At 38.1% G+C, this 22761-nt stretch overlaps 2 protein-coding genes across 3 annotated transcripts in view; both read right to left on the reverse strand.

Moving 5' to 3' along the window:
* The window catches only part of TSG101 (tumor susceptibility 101), a 42716-nt gene extending 24960 nt beyond the window's left edge, over positions 1–17756 (reverse strand). For both annotated transcript variants that reach the window (XM_023518953.1, XM_003781159.2), the window contains exons 1-5: positions 17559–17756; positions 10064–10148; positions 6080–6145; positions 3846–4009; positions 1676–1802 (exon numbers count right to left, since the gene is read on the reverse strand). In XM_023518953.1, the coding sequence (XP_023374721.1) occupies positions 1676–1802; positions 3846–4009; positions 6080–6145; positions 10064–10148; positions 17559–17600 (484 nt within the window). In that variant the 5' untranslated portion in view covers positions 17601–17756. The remainder of the gene's footprint in view (positions 1–1675; positions 1803–3845; positions 4010–6079; positions 6146–10063; positions 10149–17558) is intronic.
* Positions 17757–21277: 3521 nt separating this feature from the next.
* The window catches only part of UEVLD (UEV and lactate/malate dehyrogenase domains), a 55154-nt gene continuing 53670 nt past the window's right edge, over positions 21278–22761 (reverse strand). The window contains exons 11-12 of the mRNA XM_012811441.2: positions 21952–22009; positions 21278–21730 (exon numbers count right to left, since the gene is read on the reverse strand). Coding sequence (XP_012666895.2) covers positions 21563–21730; positions 21952–22009 — 226 coding nt within the window. The 3' untranslated portion in view covers positions 21278–21562. The remainder of the gene's footprint in view (positions 21731–21951; positions 22010–22761) is intronic.

A 22761-nucleotide genomic window follows, 5' to 3' on the forward strand; every position in this document is an offset into this window, starting at 1 on the left:
AATAGAAGTATATAACTTTTTAACTGTAAGATATTATTTATGTATACATACAAATTTCTGGATTATTCCTTGGTGTATGGGGGAGGTTGTAATTCAAGCCTTTATTTCTTTAGTTATATATAAGAATGTAGTATATTGTCTAAATGTATGAAACTGGGATGGATGGCTAATAAATTAGTCTCTTTCAATAATTTACTTAAATTAGCTCTAGAGTATTTTTTTTTGGCAGTTTTTAGCTGGGGCCAGGTTTGAACCTGCCATCCCCAGTATATGAGTCCAGCACCCTACTCCCTGAGCCACAGGCACTGCCCCAGCTCTAGAGTATTTAATATAACTTATAACAAGTACAAAATTGAACTCTAATAGTGACAATGGTGTGATCTCTTTTAGAATATTGTATTACAATGTCAATGTAAAACTGGAAGAAATTTAGAAAACAATGTTGCTTAGGAAACTGCCTAAATTTTTGAAAAGGGTTACCTTTATCCTAAGTGGTCACTGGCTATATTGTCTGAGCAAATAAACAGAAGTAATGAGACTAGGACACATCTGATATTTCAAACTTAAGTAAGATTTTATACTCTTGGGCACTAGTGTCAAAAGAATTTAGTAAGATGAAGATGAATTTCTATCACAAAAGAAATCACCAGTGTTTTTATTAAGAGATGCTAATCCAAAAATCAAACCTGTCTTGGGAAGGTAGGAAAGGAAAGGGAAATAGGTTCAAAAAGTTCTTTCTGCTAGATTCCCATTCAGCTTGTAAGTCCAGATGGTCCTTAACAAAGAATGGGTTTAAAAGGAATAGCATAATTTTCTTTTTCTTTTTTTTTTGCAGTTTTTGGCTGGGGCCAGGTTTGAACCCACTACCTCTGGTATATGGGGCCAGCGCACTGCTCCTTGAGCCACAGGTGCCACCCAGGAGTAGCATAATTTTCAGCAGAAGAAATATGAAAGCTCACATAATTTGTTTTATAAGAGAAATAAGTTTAGTCTTGAATAAAATTTATAACAAAAACCACAGTTCAAAACACAAAATCAATACAGATTTAGGAAAGTCAAAACAAATAAGTACAACCAACTCTTAATTATTTAGGGTGATTTTAAAGTATCAGTAAGAATTACTCAAAAATACAGAAGTTAACATATACCAATTAGGGGAGAATCAACATTATCCCCATGCTCCACCACTTGACACAAGGTAAAGTCATGAATTGGCTGTACTAAAGAGAAGAAAGCTGAGAGCTAGATGTCTAATATTCTGGTGTACACCCAGAATAGCTGAATGTGAATGATTTAGTCGATCTTATAATTAATTCTTATCTACAACATTGATCCTGGAGCTGCAAAGGGAAAAGAAAGGTCAGATGACCATTCGTATTATGGTAATCAATATGGCTATTCTGTAACACGCATAATTTTAAAAATTCTAGCTCTATTCCAGCATTCTTCTTCTCTATTTTGGGATCCAGCACACCCACACTTAGATTTCTACCCACAAATGGAAGCCCAAACGCCAGTCTTTGGTGGGAATCTGTACATGCAGATGAGGGGCCTCAGAATGCCTCCAAAAAATTCACTAACTTGATAAGCTAAAAATCAAAGGGAAGTCATTAAAAATAATTTTTATAAGACTTTTTTTGTATGAGCTTAAAAATGATATCTTGATTCTACTTACTATTTGGTGGCCCTGTTGCTTGGTATGGTGGATAGGATGCTGAAATAGTGGGACGAGAAAAGACTGGAGGTTCTTCTCCAAATACCACAATCATGACCTGAATAAGTCCCAATAAGTCTGACTGTGGCTAAAAAATGAAAACAAATTCAAGTCAGCTACATAATCATTTTTCAGCAAAAAGGAAACGTTTGGCCATTTCTTATCAGTTTCCAACTAGCCTGACAATATTCTCTGCAGGACCTCAAAATATAAAAATTTCATTTAATACATTTATTTTAATAAAATTAGGTGGTTTTAATCATTATTTGCAGCAAGGCTCTTGCTTCATGTATAGAAGAAAAGCACTAGCCAAGGAAGTATATTGCAAAATGCAGATAGTAGTGTCCTTCAACACTACAGAGCTAACCCAAACCTATATTTTTGCCAATGGACAATTTAAATGTACTGGCACAAATGCAAGGATGGATAGAAGCAGCAATCACAATATTATTTAAGGCTTTTATTTTTATTTTTTTGAGACAGGATCGCAATCTGTTGCCTGGGCTAGAGTACAATGGCATCATCATAGCTCACTGCAGCCTCAAATTCCTGGGCTCAAGAGATCCTCCTGTCTCAGCCTTCTAAACAGCTGGGACTATAGGCATGTGCCACCTTGTCCAGCTCTTGGATTCTAGGCCTCAAGGAGTGCTCCACCTTGGCCTCCCATAGTATTGGTATTATAGGTATTAGCCACCACATCTGGCACAATAATTTAAAACAGTATGCTGGACACTGTTCATGAAATGTTATAGACCATCTACACATTTATCTTCCTCTAGCAAGGCTTCACCCTACCCTGTAGCAGACAGATACAGTAAGTATCAACTTAGTAAAACTAGGGACTGAGCTAACTCAAGGCTGAGTTTTTTAAGGCTCATTAATCCTTTCGCGTTCCCCCTCTTAAGTAAGATCTTAGGATGTTTACTTTTACCCCTTCTTGATAAGGCTCTGAATACCAATTGACTCTTCAATCTGAGACTGCTGGAAAATTGACTGTTTTCAATATCTTTCTGCTTAGCATTTTAAGCAGCTTAGGAATCCAGAATCACATCTCTCTCTTTTTTTTTTTTTTTTGGAGACAGTCTTATTATGTCAACCTCAGTAGAGTGCCGTAGCATCACAGCCCATAGTAACCTCCAATTCTTAGGCTTACACAATTCTCTTGCCTCAGCCTCCTAAATAGCTGGGACTACAGGTGCCCGCTACAATGCCCGGCTATTTTTTGGTTATAGTTGTCATTGTTGTTTAGCTGGCCTAGTCTGGGTTCAAACCTCCACCCTTGGTGTATGTGGCCAGCACCATAACCACATGCTATGGGCACCGAGCCAAATCCAGCATCTCTTTTAAGGAAGAGAAACTCTGGGTATATAACATAATTCTTTGTGGCTTCCTTTTCTCCTAAATCTTGGATCTTAAAGTCCTGGCTACCTTTGGTAGATAGAATAGTAAATTCTGTCTTTTCAGTGCTGTGAGATTACTAGAAACTCTGCAGGGTTCTCTGCCCCTCAGCCCAGATTCTCCATCTCCCATCCTGTATCAAAAATCAGTAAATACTCCTTTAGAAAAAGTTTTTGGCAGAATGTTGCCACTTTTTCTCTATAGAATCTTGGCCCTTCAAGTCTTGATTCCCTCAACAGCTTCCCAAAGCCTACCAACAGGTATCGTTTGTTCCTTTTTAGCCATTTTCTCTGGCTTTTCTAGTTATTTTTGGTAGGAACGGTAGTCTGCCACAGTTAGATTGTTAGAGGCAGAACAGAAGTTCCCTACTATTATTTTTGACAGGAATGCTTTGGGTAATGAGATTTCAGTTCCACAAACATACCTCCCACCACCAGAATATATTTTTTTAATACATTTCTCACTATGTGAATCCTATTTTTAAAGTTTCAACTCAAGCAAATAAAATTGTGCATACATAGTATGACTACTCTGTAAACTACAAAGTTCTATACAAATCCAAGTTATCTTTCTTTCAGAGATTCTTTTCTAATTACCCTCAACTCAGTGATTGGCCTGGTATCTGAACTTATCTTTCCTCCTTAGAATTCTCCTTTAGTGTTAACAGAAAGCAGATGCTAGTGAGCAAAATATATAAAATACACCTAATTCACAGAACACTATTAATACTTACATGTTTCCACTCATGTAGATAAGGAAGATATATCTTCCCATTTGCATCAACATGCTTTCCTGTTTTAATAGTCATTGAACTAGTAGGCTTAACAAAACAGATAGGGGGATTATATGGGTACGTGTCCAGCAGCCATAGGCATATGGGAATATTATATGTATTACCTGAGAAAGAAAGAGAAACTTGTTAATAGATTATTATGTATGGAAGAGAAAGCTACAACTAAGCAACACCTTAAAAAGCGATAATAAATATTTCATGTTTCAAAATTCTACATAAGATCAGTTTCTCAAATTTTTAGTTTGTAAAATACATCAGCAGGATGAAGGAGCTAACCGATCAGTACTCTGCCAGTGACTGCTTGCTGCTGTAAAACATTCTTTATGAATTATCTTTTGATTCAATCGATTCTTTGTTACTTACCATTTCAGTTAATAAGACTTGCTGGGAAGGAAAATAGAAAGAAGGAAGAATATGGATTCAGATGCCTTATCGGAAAGTGGTACAATAAGCTAGACTTGAAAAGCCCGACTATAAAACCCAATCCAACCATCAAACAGATGTTGATTGGTGTCCACAGTGTGACCAATGCATATGGCATTTTCAGAGGTAGTTTTTCAGAATCAAAACTGTCATCCTCCTTCTCTTTACTTTTTGGAATAGCATCTGTCTCAGCTGAGAAAGCTGACTAAATATACGCATATTAAACTGTGTTTTCCAATACATCCAATACATACTAAACACAAATTACAGTCTTTTCTTACTGTGCTCAAAGCCCAATGTCCCAAATAACTAGATGGATCACCTAGCATAATTCAGACACATTTCTAAGTACGTATACATAAATTTTACATAAAGCCATGAGATATTTGTGGGACTTTGGATTTATTTTTTAACACAAATTACTTCCACAATGAACAACAATAATAAAAGCTCCGATAGAATAAATGCTAATATGTAAAACACAAATTTATTTCCACCACCCAGGATTCTTTGCTTTGTGAAAATGAAGAATTCCCCCAGAGTAACTTAGGCTTATGGACTCCATAATTTAAAGAATGATGTAGGGAACAGAGAAGGTTTATATAGATTTATAAACACATACCCATACCTATTTCTCTCACTAGAATTTATTTCCTGAGTGCAAAGTCAGTAATCTTGAATTCCACTCAGCTGTCCTCAAATTTACCATATTTGCTTTATACAATGCTGATACTCAATTAAGTATACTTTCCCCATGCTTGGAATGTGTACCCTGTCACGAACGGTTGACTCATCCTTTAATAGGAAATGTCACTTCTTCTGTCATAGTCTCATAGTGCCCTTATTCTCTGAAATATTAGCACTTTTTCATTTTATCATTCTGCAGCATCTATAAAATAGTGTTAAGTACTATGTGTTTATTTATTCCATTTCCCTATTACTGGGAGTTCTTCCAGAAGAGGTACATCCTTTGTATCTACAGTCCCTATCCTTAATGCCTCATGCATAGCAGGTACTATGTGAAATCAATGGGTAAGCAACAGAGACATAGGTCTTAGCTAGTCACAAGGAATACTTAACAGAGCCATCTGAAAACAAAACGGTCTCTTATGAAACTGAATGCTTATCATTTTAAGTATTACAGCAGAGGGTGGAAGACTGGCTAAAAGATCAGCATCATCACCAACATCACAACCATAAATAGTAGCTACTTTTAATTGTCTGGTTAGTAAATACTAGGCTCTGTGCCAAGTCCTTTACATAAATTATCTCCATGAATTCTCATTCCCCCCAAGTTAGGTACTCTTTCCAAATGTTACACATCCTCATCTATAATATGTCATAAAACTGGTAAGATTACAGTGTGAGAACTCAAACCTACCTCTGTTCTGACTTCAAAGCCTCTAACTTAATTTCCCATTGTCACAAATGGGGTGGGAAGTGGAACTAAGAGGTAGGCAACTAAAATCCCTTTCTGGTTCTAAGATTCTCTGACTCTCTGAAACATCAAATTCTGCCAGTGCACTCAGGCACTTATTTGTTGATACATCTTGGCAAGGAAGCTTAAAACAAGCTGAAAATGTTGGGTGTTGCTGATAAATGAAGTTCTATTAGAATAGAAGCAAAAATTTCTGTATTATCATGAAAGCCATGAGAAAGTAGGTTTAATTTACTTGTAATTCTTTGGCAATGTATTTATTATGTAATCAAAATACACTTAAACTGGAAAGATAAATAACACAAGAACTTACCTCTATAAGGCACAGGAATTGTCCCAGTGAGGTTCATTAGTTCCCTGGAACTGCCATCATTAAACACTGAAAAGAAAATGATTTAGTCATGAGCATTTTTAGAGATGTTCCCATGACTCTTTCAGAAACACTAGTTAAAAGTCATTACTATCTCCCAAAGGGGCTAACTTGTTAGGTAATGTGATCAGCTTTTGAAGCAAAGAAAAGATGCTTTAATTATAGTCATACTGAGGCTATATGGTTTAGCCTGTTGCTCCCAGGCTACAAACCCATACTACATGTTACCATACTGAATACCTTAGGCTACTGTAACACAATAGTATTTGTGTATATAAAGAAAGAAAAGGAAATGTAATACATTAGGATAGCTACATATGTTACTAGGACATTTCAGCTCTATTATAAGCTTATGGGACCACCATTATATATCCTGTCACTGACTGAAATGTTATATGGTGTATGACTGTTGTACTTGAAAAAAACAGATGTGACTGTTACAGTCCCAGTATATATGAGCTCCAGGTTCCCAACTAACATGATCATAAAACTATTTAAAAATCACTTTCAGGTTCGGCGCCTATAGCTCAAGGTGCTAAGGTGCCAGCCACATACACCAGATCTGGTGGGTTCGAATCCAGCCTGGGCCTGCCAAACAACAATGACAACTACAACAAAAAATAGCTAGGCATTGTGGCGGGCACCTATAGTCCCAGCTACTTGGGAAGCTGAGGAAAGAGAATCACTTAAGCCCAGGAGTTGGAGGTTGTTGTGAGCTGTAATGCCATGGCACTCTACTCAGGGCAAGAGCTTGAGGCTCTGTCTCAAAAAATAAATAAATAAATAAAATAAATAAAAATGAAAATCACTATCAAATGATTCCACACTAAATGTTAACTAAGTATCTTTATATTTTAGAGATCCCTACATGTTTATTCCAACTCATTGTCATTCTTAATCCCAAGGTAGTATCAAACCGTAATTTTTAAAAAAAATTTTTTAGAGATGGGGGTCTTGTTATGTTGCCTAGTTTTGACTTGATCTGCTAGGCTCAAGTGATCCTTTTGCCTTTGCCTCTGCAGTAGTCAATATTAAAAATAAAAAAAGTTTTCATTGTTAAATACAGACTTTTGCTTTTTTTTTTTTAAGGTTTTTGAGACAGTCTCAAGCTGTTGCCTTTGGTACAGTGCCATGATGTCACAGCTCACAGTAACCTCAAACTCTTGGGCTTAAGTGATTCTCCTGCCTCAGCCTCCCAAGTAGCTGGGACTACATGCACCCACCACAACACCTGGCTATTTTTTCGTTGCAGTTGTCATTGTTGTTTTTAGCTGGCCCGGGCTGGGTTTGAACCTGCCAGCCTGGATGCATGTGGCTGATGTCCTACCCACTGAGCTATGGGCGCTGCCCCAGACTTTTGTTTTAATATCAATCTCTCATACCACACACTTTTTCTATCTGTAAATGATCTATAATTGTGTAGGTGCCCAATACTCAATTAAAGTAATTGAGTACTTAATTCTATAATCTAAAATTGATTGGCAATCAATTAGGGCACATATTTTGTATTATATGGACTGCTATTATTTGTAACAATGATTTGGAATTAATACTATCCCATAGGGAAAAGGATGTAATATGTAGTAGAAGAACACAGAACTATAGTCATGCATAGCATAATGATGTTTTGGTCAATTATGTATTGAAAATATAACAGCAGTTCCATAAGATTATAATATCATTTCTTACTGTACCTTTTCTATATTAAAATACACAAGTATTATTGTGTTACAACTCCCTATAGTATTCAGTACAGTAACAGGCTGCACAGATTTGTACCTAGGAGCAATAGGCTGTACTATATACACCTGAGATGTATCGTAAGTTATACCATCAAGGTTTGTGTAAGTACACTCTATCATGTCCTCACAATGAAGAAACTGCCAAATAATGCATTTTACAGACCATATCCCTGTTGTTAACTGACACATTAATAAAATTGTAGACCTGGGTTCTTTTACTACCATTAACAATTCTGAACCTGTATTACACTCAATTATGTTTTGTGCATCTAAAAAGAAAAGCCTTATAAAGTTCGAGACTTTATTTACTTTAAAAGCATTTATTTTTCATTTTGTTTTAAGATAAAGTCTCATTTTGTCATCCAAACTAGAGTACGCAGGTATCTTCACAGGTCACGGTAACCTCTAATTCCTGGGTTCTAGTGATCCTCTTGCCTTAGCCTCCTGAGTAGCTGGCACTATAAGCATACACCACCACGCCTAATTTTTATTTTTTGTAGAAACAGGGTCTCACTCTTGCTTAGGCTGGTCTCAAATTCCTGCCTCAAGCAATCCTCCCACCTTGGCCTCCCAAAGGGCTAGGATTACAGGCATGAACTACTGTGCCTGGCCATCTAAAAGCATTTTGATAACAATGGTTTACACCTAATCTACCCATACAAAGCTATAATGAAGCTATACAAGATTTGTTTGATGATGGAGTCTTTTTCAGTTTTGATCAATATATTTATTCTTTTTCTAAAGTTCTAGCACTAGTCATTTTCCTCCCCATTGAAGCCATTTTAAAATGACCTTTCATTTCAGTGACATGTTTTTTTGTAGTTCAAAATGTACAACATATGAACAGAAATAAGGTAGGTGAAATAAGGGGAAATTGTCCCTAAGGTTTGGAAGAGGACTTTGGATTGTCTATATTGTCTAGGAAACACTGAACTGATTGCCCCTCTGTTGTCTTCTACCTCTTTTCACCAGGTTCCTAATGTTTTCAAAGCCTTAGGGGTGAGTAAAATTCATAAAGTATCACCCACAGAATTCAGTTCCTTGCTTTCAGAGCCAAGGTCTCATAATGGGCAGGAAGGAACTTGGGTGGTTTTCCCTTGGCCCTGGCCCTGATATTTTCAACGAGACTGGGTTGAAGAAATTATTTTAGGATCAGGTGGGGATAGAAAAGATTTTTTTTTTAAAAAGGAAAAGTCCAGGTGTCATCATTTCTTATGTAAATCCCAACTTTGTCTAAGTAAAAAGTAAAGACAAACTGCCATCTACCTACCCTACAGAATTAAAGACTACATTAAAAAATATATTCCTCGGCTCGGCGCCTGTGGCTCAAGCGGCTAAAGCGCCAGCCACATACACCTAAGGTGGCGGGTTCGAATCCCCAGCCCGGGCCCCCCAAACAACAATGATGGCTGCAACCAAAAAATGGCCAGGCGTTGTGGCGGGCGCCTGTAGTCCCAGCTACTTGAGAGGCTGAGGCAGGAGACTCGCTTGAGCCCAGGAGTTGGAGGTTGCTGTGAGCATGATGCCATGGCACTCTACCCAGGGGGATAGCTCGAGGCTCCATCTCAAAAAAAAAAAAAAAAAATATATATATATATATATATATGTATATATATATATTCCTCATTTACAAAATGCAAAGAACAGTACAGGGTATAGTTTTACAAAATATGTTTCTTAGAGTATAAAAAGATGCTATGGAGAGAAGGGATTCAGTATAAGAAACGTTAGGACATACAATATATTCTGTCTCCTCTTGATACATAAGGCATTAGCATATTAAGAGTTCTAAGAAAACTTAGTACAATGAATCCATTTAATTTTGTTTAATCCATAATTGCTCAAACTCACAGAATTCTCCCCACCCCCAACACTTCTTCACAACCAGGGATCTAGGGATTACATTTTGGGAAATGGACTGAACTATCATCAACATCTCCTCCTAGGTCTAAATGCGTACATACATAGTTCTATATTAAAAAATATATTTTTTAAATTAAAAGAACTAAAGAAATGTTACTATTAGAGTTCACAATCCCTAACCCTCAACACTTTTATTAGGTGGAGGTTCAGTCCTACAATTGAAAAACTAATAAACATAAAAGGAAACTGGAAAAACTACAATCATTAACAAAAAGAGTAAACTCAAAATACAATAATTAGTATTGTTATTGCATAAACTCACCATATGAATCCAATACAGGTTTGAGATCTTTGTATAGAGTAATAACATTGACAGTTTCACGTACAGTTAGGTCTCTGTATTTGTACTGAAAAGCAAAATCACATAAGAATTTAGTTTACTAAATTAGTTTTACTGCTAGATTAATTTCCCTAAAATCTTATTTTCTTTATAGCACTCTTCTTGAAAAAGTAATGGTTCACTAATCCTTAACATTAATAAAAGCCAGAAAAGAACCTCAATAACTTTCTTTCCTGCCATCTATTTGAACCCCTTACTGAAGCTACTCACCTCCACTTTAACTCTTCAGTCCAATTTAAAAGGCCCATCACCAAATCAAAATCTTTTTTAAAAAGTAAGTTTATTTTTTATTTTTTTAGACACGGGATCTTGCTCTGTCACCCAGGCTAGAGTGCAATAACGTATTACAGCTCACTGAGTAGCTAGGACTACAAGTATGCCACCATGTTTGGCTAATTTTTAAAATATGTTTGTAGAGATGGGTCTTGATATGTTACCCAGGCTGGTTTAGAACTTGTGGTCTCCAACCATCCTCCTGCCTCAGCCTCCCAAAATGCTGAGATTACTGATGTGAACCACTGTTCCCAACCTCAAATCTTAATCATTCTCAAAAACCTAACCTAAAACTCTCCCTCTTCTTAATCTTTCTCCAGACTTCCCCTTAGCCTCTCTTCTCATCAAACTGCAGCATTCATTGTCAATATCAACTATTTTGTTATGTATCATTTGATGCATTGTATTTCTCACCTCACCTTGTACTATCTCACTCCAGAGAAACTATCAACCTGGTTTATACACTCCTGGCAGGTTACCAGGAAATACCAGGGCCCCTCATCTGATCACAGTACATTGAAGCTCACTAGTTGACAAACTCCATCCACACGCACAAACCTTTCAATTGGCTTTTACTGCTTCTCTCTTATGAGACTCCAACATACAACCCAGAGACCAAAACAAACAGAAAAGAAAGAACTAAAAGGTTAACAGAAAGGGGCAGCGCCTGTGGCTCAGAGGAGTAGGGTGCCGGCCCCATATGCTGGAGGTGGCAGGTTCAAACCCAGCCCCGGCCAAAAACTGCAAAAAAAACGAAAACCAAAACAAAACAAAAAGTTAACAGAAGGGTTTTGTAAGTAACAGAAGAAACCTTCTAAAAGGATTAGCATTCATAAGTTTAAAGACAGAAAAAAATAATTTGTCCCCATGAAACAAGGACACTCAAGGAAGAAGGAACTCTTGAATAAAAAATATAAGGTGAAAACAAAACCTTGAATAGAAGGGTTAGAATATAAAGCCAAAGAAATCTCACATAAATTAGCATAAGAAGACAGTGATAGACAACAAGGAAAGAAATAGAAGAAAAGTAGGGAACTGTCCTCTTTTGACCTGTACAACCAATGTTTCCAGATTATGGGATCAGTCCTATTAGCATACAAACATATTATTTTCCCATCTTATTTACACAAATGAACCTGTTGCTGAACACTCCTGACCCTCTAGCTACCACCACAAAGCTGCCTACATTTGCCATCTTTGACTGCTCTCTTCTTATGCTTTTAAAAACTTTTTATTATGGAAACTTGTGAAAACAGAATGGTATAATGAATATCCTATATCCTACTTCAATAGTTAACTCACAGCCAATTTTATTTGATCTACAACTCTATTCACTTTCATCTCCTCCTGTATTATTCTGAAACAAACCATACCATTCTATCACATGTAAATACTTAGTATTTAAAAATTTACACTACTACCACACTAAAATAATCAACATTTCCTTAATATCATGAAATATCTAGTCTCAGGTCATACATTTTTAGTTTGAATCCGGATCCAAGTAAACTTCACCACGATGCAATTTGTTAAAATGTCTTTTAAGTCTCTTTTTAAAATCTTCTCACTCTCTATAAATCTGCCTATTCATACAATAAATGGTCCTTTATGACTAATTTCTTTCACTTACTATGTTTTCAAGATTCATCCATGCTGTGGTATGCATGAGTATTTCACACTTTCTTGATTATTTGAATATACCACATTTTACTCATCTAGTGTTCAGTTGATAAATACTCAACTGATGGGCTCATCTTTATTTTTACCCCTTGAAATTTATTTTTTGAAGAAATCTGTTCATTTGTCCTAGTGAGACTCCCATGACTTAGAATTTGGTAATTGTATCCTCTTGGCATCCCCAAGTTTAATAAACTTGAATATGTTCTTGTGAATTAGTAGTTGGATCTAGAAGTTACAATTTTCTTCCTGATTTTAAAACATCTTAATTTTTTTTCCATTCTTTCTTTTTGGCAAGATCATTTTCACATATATTTTTCCATCAAGAAGCACAAAGTATCTGGGGTCTCTGTGATGTTAGCAACCACTGATGCTCAATGTTCAGATTCATTCTCTTCAAACCCACTCCAAATAGTTTTTTGTATCCACCACTTCACTGAAATTGCTGATCCAAGTCACCAGTAACTGCCACATAATATGCAATGGTCAATCAGTCTTCATCTTACTTAACCTATCAGCAGTAGTTAACCAAGTTGATTCCTTCCTCTTAAAACACATTATTGGCCATGCATAGTGGCTCATGCCTATAATTCCAGCACTCTGGTAGTCCAAGGCAGGAGGATCACTTGAGGCCAGGAGTTCAAGCCCAGCCTGGGCAACAAGTGAGATCCTATCTCTACAAAAAACAATTAGTAAATAATTAGCCAGGTGTGCCTGTAGTCCTAGCTACTTAGGAGGCTGAGGCAGGAGGATGGCTTGAGCCCAGGAATTTGAGGTTACATTACAGTGAACTATGCTTGTGCCACTGCACTACAGAGACAAAGCAAGGCTAGGCAAAAAACCATCTCAAAAAAGATCTTCATTTGATTTCTAAGACATCAATGCTTGTTTTCCTCCTCTCTGTGGTTGTGCCTTTTCAGTCTCTTTGCTGGGTTTTTCTCTTCTAACACAGTGTTTCTCAACCTGTGTTGAGATTGTGTTACAAAGGGGTTGTGAGCCCTTTGTAACAATGAAAATACATCCTGCATGTTAGACATTTACATTACGATTCATAACAGTTGCAAAATTACAATTATGAAGTAGCAACAAAAATAATTTTATGGTTAGGGGTCACTACAACTTGAGGAACTGTATTAAAGGGTCATGGCATTAGGAGGCATTAGGAAGGCTGAGAACCACTGTTCTAACCAATTGTTATTGAGCCCTAGGACTCAGTCCTGGGTCCTTTTCTCTATCTACATCACTCTTCTGGTGATCTCTCTCATAGTTTTAAATCCCATTTATATGTTGCTAACTCCCACTTAAAATTATCCAGTCTGAACCTCCTCTCTGAATTCCAGAAAATGTATATCCAATTGCCAATTTGACATCTTCATCTGGATTTCTAATGAACATCAAATTGAACATGACTAAAATGGAACTCCTTATTGTCCCTCTGAACTTAACTCCTTCTAATGTCTTACACACACACACATACACACCCTTCCAGCTGCTCAAGCCAAACCCTTAAAGTTATCCTTGATGCCGCTTTTCTTCACATCCACAGCAAATGTGTCAGAAAATCCTGCTAGCTTTATTTTCCTTCAACTATTGTATATTCAGAATCCAATCATTTCTCATTATCTTCAGAGCTATAATCCTGGTCTAAACCACCAATCTCTCACCTAGATTACTGCAACAGCCTCCTGATGGTGTCTCTGCCTCCGTTCTTAACCCCTTGAGTCTAGTCTCAACACAATAGCTTGAATAATACCATTAACAGTTAAAAACACAACAATGGCTTCCTATCATCCCCAAAGTAAATGTTAAGGTGCGGACAATGGCCTGTAAGGTCCTCCAAGATCTCCCATACCCTTAATTTGTAGACATTGCATGTCTAGGCCCATGTACTTCCCTCCTTCTCACTCCAGTCTAGCCACTCTATCCCTCCTTTTTTATTCTTCTATCACACACAACAAATTTGTCTTCAAAACCTTTGCACTTTCCCCCCCCTTCTTCCTGGAATGTTTTCTACCCCAGATGGTTCCACAGGTTGTTTCTTCACCTCTTTCAGATGAGCTCAAATAGCTCTTTTTAGAAAGACCTTCCTTTACCTCCTGATGTAAAATTAGGGCCCATCCCACTTTCATGCCTCCTTTGCAGTACTCCCTAATTCCCTTTCCTGCTTTACTTTTTTCTCTTATCCCTTTCCAACATACTACTTAATGTAGTTACTTGTTTACTGACTTCTATGAGATTTTAAATTGCAGAAGGAGTGAATTTTTTGTCTGACTGGTCACTGCTATATCTCTAGAACAGGGGTCCGCAAACTTTTTTTTTTTTTTTTGAGACAGAGCCTCAAGCTGTCCCCCTGGGTAGAGTGCCCTTGCATCACAGCTCACAGCAACCTCCAACTCCTGGGCTCAAGTGAGTCTCCTGCCTTAGCCTCCCAAGTAGCTGGGATCACAGGTGCCCGCCACAACACCCAGCTATTTTTTTGGTTGCAGCTGTCGTTGTTTGGCGGCCCAAGGTGGATTCGAACCTGCCACCTTAGGTGTATATGGCTGGCGCCTTAGCCACTTGAGCCCTCAAACTTTTTAAATAGGGGGCCAGTTCACTGTCCCTCAGAACACTGGAGGATCAGACTGTGGGCCCTGGGACAAGTCCGCTGCTAAGCAGGACAAGCAGCAGCAGCAAAAACACCCAGTGGGCAGGATAAATGTCCTAGGCGGGCTGCATGTGGCCCGTGAGCCCTAATTCGAGGATGCCTGCTCTAGAATCTACAACTGTGGGAGGTGCATAGCCATGTGTAATGAGTCAGCTCTCTTCTACCCATTCACTAGTGACTCCACATATAGGAATGTTGTAGATTTACTATGTAAGAATACAGGTGGTAGTCTGTATGAAAAATCTAAAGTGGAAAGTTATTTGTGTAAAGAAAGATGAACACAGTATTAATATAACTCTGTTAATTGTGAAAATGATGACAGAGAAGGATATTAAACTAAAAGGTATGTTTAAGTTGGAAGCTAAGATAATGTTCAATATCATCAGCAATAATATAGTAAAAAGAAAAAAAGAAACAAATCAAGGCAGGTGGCACAGAGTACCATGACAAGTGTGGAGATCCTATAGTCATATGAAAAGTAAAGGACAATGACCTTCACCCTAGCCACATGTCCAGGATCCTGGCTAACAATTTCTATATCAGACCACACCCAACAGAATAACACAAGCTAGAACTCACTTAGGAGGAAGGAACCTCACTAACTACTTTTATAAGGTTATCCTTCTTACTGTTCATTTCCTATCTATTCATAGGCTGTACAGAAAAGCTGCTGATGCCCCAAACTGTCATAATCATATAAAGGAGTCTTAGTTTCCCAGATATGGAGCCAAGAACCAAAATGTGGTAGGATGTCCTCTCCTATTTCTTCCCTATCTCATTTTTTTGTTTTTAGGGTAGAGAGGTTGGGTGGTGGTGGTGGATTAAACCAGCTTCTAAAGATGCTTTCAACTTTAACAGAAGGTTCCTCGAGAAGATGCTTATGAGATTCACTAAGGGTTTGAAAATAAATCAATATTTGGATATTCTTGCCCTTTATACAAAGGCAAGAGTATATTATACTGAGTAACAAATATTAATGTTTATATATTAATTATATATTACATATATTGAGTAACAAATCTTAATGATTATGATATCAATTTAAGATCAAAAATGTCATGAATCAAATACTCTTCAGTTAGTATGTAAAACAATATGCTAAATTTTCAAAAACTGATATAAAAATGTTACAACATAGGCCTTTACCTGGGCCATAATCTTGTACAGCTTCCCAAGACCTTCTCCATAATTAAGAATAACTACTTTATCAAAAGAAAATCAAGACACCTAGAAGATATGATTAGACAACCAAGAGATGCTTTATTTTGAAAACTGTCACTTTCTATATTATTTACTCTTCAATCAAGAAGTATGGGGATGGGCCAGGTGTGGTGGCTCACACCTGTAACACCCGTAATCTCAGCACTTGGGAGGCCAAGGTGGGTGGATTGCCTGAGCTCACAGGTTTGAGAACTCATATCTAAAAATAGCCAGGTGTTGTGGCAGGCGCCTGTCATCCCAGCTACTTGGGAGGTTGAGGCAAGAAAGTTGCTTAAGCCCAAGAGTTTGAGGTTGCTGTGAGCTGTGACACCACGGTACTCTTCTGAGGGCTACAAAGCAAGACTCTGTCTCAAAAAAAAAAAGTCTATTAAAAAAGTTTTATATATAAAGTTTTTTTTTTTTTTTTTTAAACAAGAGTCTCACTATGTGGCCCTCATTAGAGTATCATGGCGTCACAGCTCACAGCAATCTCCAGCTCTTGGGTTTAAGCGATTCTCTTGCCTCAGCCTCCCAAGTAGCTGGGACTACAGGTACCCGCCACAAGGCCTGGCTAATTTCTGGTTGTAGCTGTCATTGTTGTTTGGCAGGCCCCGGGCTGGGTCCAAACCCATCACGTTAGGTGTATGTGGCTGGCGCCTTAGCCACTTGAGCCACAGGCTCAGAGCCGATAACATCATCTTGCCTCTCCAAAAGATCTTGGCAAACTTCGATTCCCTTTTCCTTTTGTTCATCAGTGAGCTCCATTTCATTACACGTATTTTATTCTAATTAGGTTTGGCAAATTACAACTAACATAACAAAAGCCATTCCACTCTACTGTCAGGTACCACGATTTAAGTAATTATCAAATTAAATCACTGCTTTAAAATACAAAATGCCTAGCTGCCTTTTTTTTTTTGAAATTAAAAAATACACAAGTCCTGAGCTGTGAAAACTGTAAACTAAGCGCAAAGCAAACGCGCGTTTTAAGAAGCACACACTTAACATTAATTAGCTACTCTTAGCAAATCCCTGACATAGTAATGGAATTCTATTTAATTCAACTGGTGTAGGGAGGGACTAACACTTCCGCTTCAGCCTCTCTGGACGTTTTTACTTATCACAGAGCCGTTTGTTACTGATTCCCCAAGGGTAGGGTGTTGAGCTGCGTGAGGAATACCAAATTGAAAAGGCCACAGTTTCTGGGAACCGGCAAGGAAGGGCCAAGAGGATCCCTAGGTTAGGACAGGAATGGAGGAGGACTGCTTCAGCTGAAGAACCAAGTACGACCCCCTCTTTGTGTTTATACAAACTAAGAGAGAACTATGCTGCCCCACAGACTGACAAACTCTCCCGAAGAGAGGAGGGCGGGTGGCTGCAGGTGGCAGGCGGCCTCCGCTCCGCGCCTTTGTTGACTGTAGCCGCCCCCTACCTTCTCTGCGCCTGTAGCAGGCATTCCTGCACACGGCGACAGGAGCATCAGGGCCGAGGGCCGCCAAGGCGGCTAAAGATCTAAGGGGGGGATTTCTGCCTGCCCAGGAGGCTCGCGGGGCTGGGCCGGGCCGGGCGCGGACGGGAACTGTGGGAGCGCGCGGGGCTGTGAGCGCGTCGCAGCCTCACCTTGGACGCCATTTTCTTGAGCTGGCTCTCCGACACCGCCATGACGGCCGCCTCGAGACTCTCGTCCCTGCAGGCAGAGGGTCAGCCGCTTCAGGGCTGCCCCAGGCCGCCCCACACAAGAACACACCGAGTGACCAGCCCCCCACCCCCCCGCCTACATACAACAGGAAATGGGCTTTACTACAGCACTTCCGCTTCCCTTACGTCACTTCCGAGGCCGCCGTACTGCCGAGAAGGGTGCACTCGGTGTGGGACTGAGGCCTGGCGTGGGGCCACTTTGCTACCAACACGTCCCCAGTGTGCCAGACCCCGCAGCCCGAGTCGAGTCCCCAAAATGAGGGCAAGCCTGTTCCGAGGGCAGAAACGCTGGGCCTGGATAATTGATGGACGTTTCCTAGACAAAGTAGCCCATAGACCTAAGGAAGCAGGTTCAGGGAGGGGAGGATGCACGAAGGGCTTGCTTAAATGACTGATTCATAAAGTGGGAGGGCACTGAAATGGCTGAGAACCGATCTGCCACTGATTTGCCGTTGTGATAATACGAAGCAAGTGCACTTCTAGCTCGGGGTTAAGTTCTTTTCAACTCAAAGATGGGAGGCTTGCCCGGGGTTCTCTGATCCTCAGGTGTAGGTGTGTGTTTGGGTGGTAGTGTTAAAGCTTAAAAGTCCTTCGTGGTATGTTCACGAGGGCAAATTGTACAGCCTTTGTTTCTCAGGAAGCCAGACAGTAATTTCTTCTCTAGCACATCTTTCCCTAAGTCAGAATTTCCCTGTGCTCTGAAATAAAGGACAATACAGGCTGCATTCTATTTGTGTTGTGTACTAGCCTGTCAACTGCCAAAGTCCTAGTCCTTTGGGACAGGCTTATCTTCAGATCTTTATTGCCTTGTACAATGGAAGCGTAGGTGGGTACTCGATCACTTTCTTCTTGGTGACTTACATTAGCCTTCATCATTCTACATCACTGCCAGTTTTATATAGGCACAGTGTCATTCAAGGTATGGTAAGGTTTGGGTTTGATGATGTGAAGTATTGGTAGTTTGGATGGTTTTAGCAGAATACTAATAAGAACAAGGTTGTGTATTGCTTCCGATCTAAGTTGGTATCTAAGTGAAGGTCATATACACAGAGGGCCTAATTAAGTGCATATGGAAGTCTCAGTATCTGTGAATATGTGGAAACATCATTATAAATTATTGCCAATACACACACCAATAAAGAGTATCCCAATAGGAATCTTTTTTTGGAGGGGGCGGATACCTTTATATTAGTTGAGAATATAGGTCCAGTCAAACCAAAGATCATTCAATCCTTCCACTGCACCTTCTGTTTTATGCCACTTAAAGGCAATGTAGCTTTCAAACTGTTCTTAAAGCCAAAACTTATTCAGGAGTACCTTTAATTGGGAGACTCTGCTTTTGTGAATTGAAGGAGGGCCAGGTAACATTGTTTAAAAAAAAATAAATTTCAAAAGTTGAAAACAACTGATAAAACCCAGTCTCTTTGCACTTAAGCTATTTAAAATGAAATAGCTAAATATCCTGGGTATTGTATGAATTTATATCAAAAAATCTTCCTCCTTAATCTAAATAAATTTCCCTCCACTTAATAAATCAAGCATCAACTGGTGATTTTAAAAACCAAAGTTTGTTTTATTTTTCTTTATATTTAAGGAAAACAATGTAAATTGGAAAATAAAAATTTAACTTCTGCTATAATATCAAGAATGCATTTTAACCCAATCCCCACTAAAAAATTATAACAAGAAAAGGCACTGCACAATGTTTAAAAAATGAAAATGTGAAATTTAATAGAAGCATTGTGAATGTCAAATTGTCACCAAATCCTGAGGTGGTGCTTCTTAACTTATACATGAGACTTACAACATGATTGCTATCATAATACTTAACACTCAAGGAAAATATCTGATATAGAGAATTTTATATTGTGGCCTTCTAAAGGGCAGGATAATTATTCATCTTTGAAAACTCAGATACTAAAACACAGTATGGAATAACAGTAGGTGCCCAATAAGTGTTTGTTATATTGACACATTCCTTTTATAATTAATGTAGTGAATTATTTGTAATTCTTTTTCTTTTTTCTTTAGATAGAGTCTCTCTCAGTTGCTGTAGGGTTGAGTGCTATGATGTTAAAGAGCTCACAGCATGTCAAACTTTTGGGCTTAAGTGATCCAAGAGCACCAAGAGTTTCAGGTTGCTGTGAGCTATATGACACCACACATTCTACCAAGGGCGTCAGAGTGAGACTCTGTAACAACAACAAAAAAAGAACCTTGGACTTCTTCACAGTATTTATTACACTTGGAATGGTAAATTTATTTGTGAGATTTGATTCCTATTATCTCCCATACCATATTGTAAGGACAAAGAGGGCTTGTATTCTACACTTACACTTGTTCACCATTAATGCATGGCGTACAGTAAGCTCCTAACAAATACTAGCTGAATGACTAAATGAACACCTATCTCAGTGCATATCCCCTCTGCAATTTGCTGAGGACAAGTCTTGGAATCCAGAGAATCAATCTTTCTAAAAAACTATGTTTAAAAAAAAAAGCCTCTACATGAGAATGGAAGTAATTCTTTCATAACATATAGGACCCCAACTTTAGGGTCTTGTGATAACTATTTTGACTGTTAAGCCTTTATCCCCTTTTAGTGCCTAGAAAAACTAGAAGTTGTAAGGATAAGTGCACCTTAACAGCCATAGGTTCTTGGGCACTAAATCTCCTTTTATAAAATAATGATGATAATATAAAATGATAATGATAATACTCCTTACCTCCGTAGGTTATTGTGAGGATTCAATAAAATAATAAAGTGCTCTTCACACTGCCTCGTGTATAATAAGTATTGATGTTAGCTGTTACTGTTAGCTTATTACTGCTATGTGACACAAACTATCTTTCATATATTAAAATATTGCTCTTGACCCATCACCAAAGTGTATGCACTCTGAATTTCTTTTTTTTTTTTGCGCTCTGAATTTCTTTAGGAAAGGTAAAAGGATTTGCTCAGAACCATCACTTCATCCGACCTCTTCCCCTTGAGACCAATGGTTTTCACAAAAGCCTCATATTTGGCTTTAATGTAAACTGCCTGGCTTTCATTCATACTCTGATTTCACTAAAAATAAACATTTCTCTATGGTTCTACTAATAGCATAGTAAGTTTATAAGATGTTACAGATTCTTTTATAGCCTAGGGAAAGATTACAGAAAATTTCAGAGAAGTCCCACTGGAAATGAAAGTATACTTTTTCTACATATATTTTAAAAAGTCTTTTTACTATTTTAAAGTGTAGGTCAAATTCTCCATTTTGGGTAATGAATTTGAAGAAAGAAAATGCTTTACTATTATTACCAAATAAATTTTTCAAAAGAAACACTAATACTTCAAAAGCTTAGATCTCTGAGTGTACACCTACCACAGATTTTGTAAATCCATACTGGGCCTTCAGATTATCATGTTTATTGTAAGAGTCAAAGAGTACCTTTTTAAAAAAGATGTATTACTTTCAAAATATTCCCGAAGTGCTGAATATGCTTTTAGGTTAGGATACACAGAGGTTTTTGTTTTTAAGAGACAGAGTCTCACACTATTGTACCCAGGCTGGAGTGTAGTGACATCATCATAGCTCACTGTAACCACTCTTGGGCTCAAGACATCCTCCCATCTCAGCCTCCTGAGTACCTGGGAATACAGGCACTTGCCTGGCTAATTAGGATATACAATTTAAAATGATGCACAATGCAGATTAATGTTTACCCTGCTGCGGGTTTAAAGAATAGTAAGTATAGCTATCTCAAGAACCCCAAAGAAAGTTAGATTTTTTTCTCCTCATTTTACCATTAAGGATTTAGATCACCAAGCTAGCCAAGAAACCATCTAATTTGTAAGTATAATAAGATATAAAATTTCTCAAGCCTATATATGTTGACAAAATTAAATATCTTTCCTTTCAGGCAACTGCACTTAAGAGTCAAAGTTTTAACTGTTGTTGAAGACCATGGATTGAGGATGCACTGTTTTGGAGTTTCTCAGTCACTGTATCTTCTTTCACTGTGGTTTTGATGACTTCAGATACCCCATTGGTTCCAAGGATGCAAGGCAAACTTAGGAACACTTCACTATTTATACCGTAATATCCCTGAAATGAGAAAAATAGGGATTATAATAGAGCTAAATCACTGTAAAGAAGTTAATATCACAAAAATGTATACTTTATTTTCTAGTTATAGTACAAAGTGATACAAGTTGAACTTTAGAAAATATTTGTAATTTTTTGTAAACTCAAGTTATTGTTTCAGAAAATGAGAGATGAGAGGAACTTACTCAAATATACTCTCTCTGTGGGGAGGTAAGATAGACCTTTGCAATGAGAGTAGCAGCTTGGGAGCTAAGAATAAAAGATGTCAGAGTGGATTTCCTAAGGAGAGGTACAGTATAGTCTCTGGGCATAAATACAGTAGTCTCTGTTTCTTAAATTAATGCATAATAGCTATACATTTTTCTGGGGTACGTGTGATATTTTGATACATGCATACAAGATGTAATAATCAGATCAGTGTAACTGGGTTACCAGCACCTCAAAATGCCATCCCTTTGTGCTGAGGACATTCCAGATTGTCTCTTCTAGCTATTCTGAAATATATAACTTACTGATAACTACAGTCACCCTGTGTTATTGGACACTAGAAATTATTCCTTCTATTTAACTATGTTTTTGTACCCATTAACCAACTTCTCTCTTCATACTCCCTGCCCCCTTCCCAGCCTCTGGTAACCACCACTCTACTCTCTACCTCCATGAGATCCACTTGTTTTTTTCTTTTTGTTTTAAGCTCCCACATATGACTGACAACATGCAATATTTGTCTCTTTGGCACATCAGTCTAAGGTGACTTGGCTGGCTGAGGTGATAAATGAAAATCAGAAGAAGTTTATGGCTATATAAACATTATTTGGAGATTCCCAAAAATTATGACAGTGAGAAGGCAACCTGGTAGAAATCCAGACTTCCCATAGCCAAGCAAGGTAAGGCTTAGACCAGAGTGCCTTCCACATTATTCTAAAAGCTGGTGACATTGAAAACACCTGGGTTAGGGTGTGAACAGTAATTTTGCTGATTTTGTATTAATAACATGTTAAGTTTAAGATATGAAAGAATGGCTCGGCGCC

The sequence above is a fragment of the Otolemur garnettii genome, unplaced genomic scaffold (genome assembly GCF_000181295.1).
Source record: "Otolemur garnettii isolate 467f Iridium unplaced genomic scaffold, OtoGar3 scaffold00001, whole genome shotgun sequence".
In the NCBI taxonomy this organism is placed as follows: domain Eukaryota; kingdom Metazoa; phylum Chordata; class Mammalia; order Primates; family Galagidae; genus Otolemur; species Otolemur garnettii.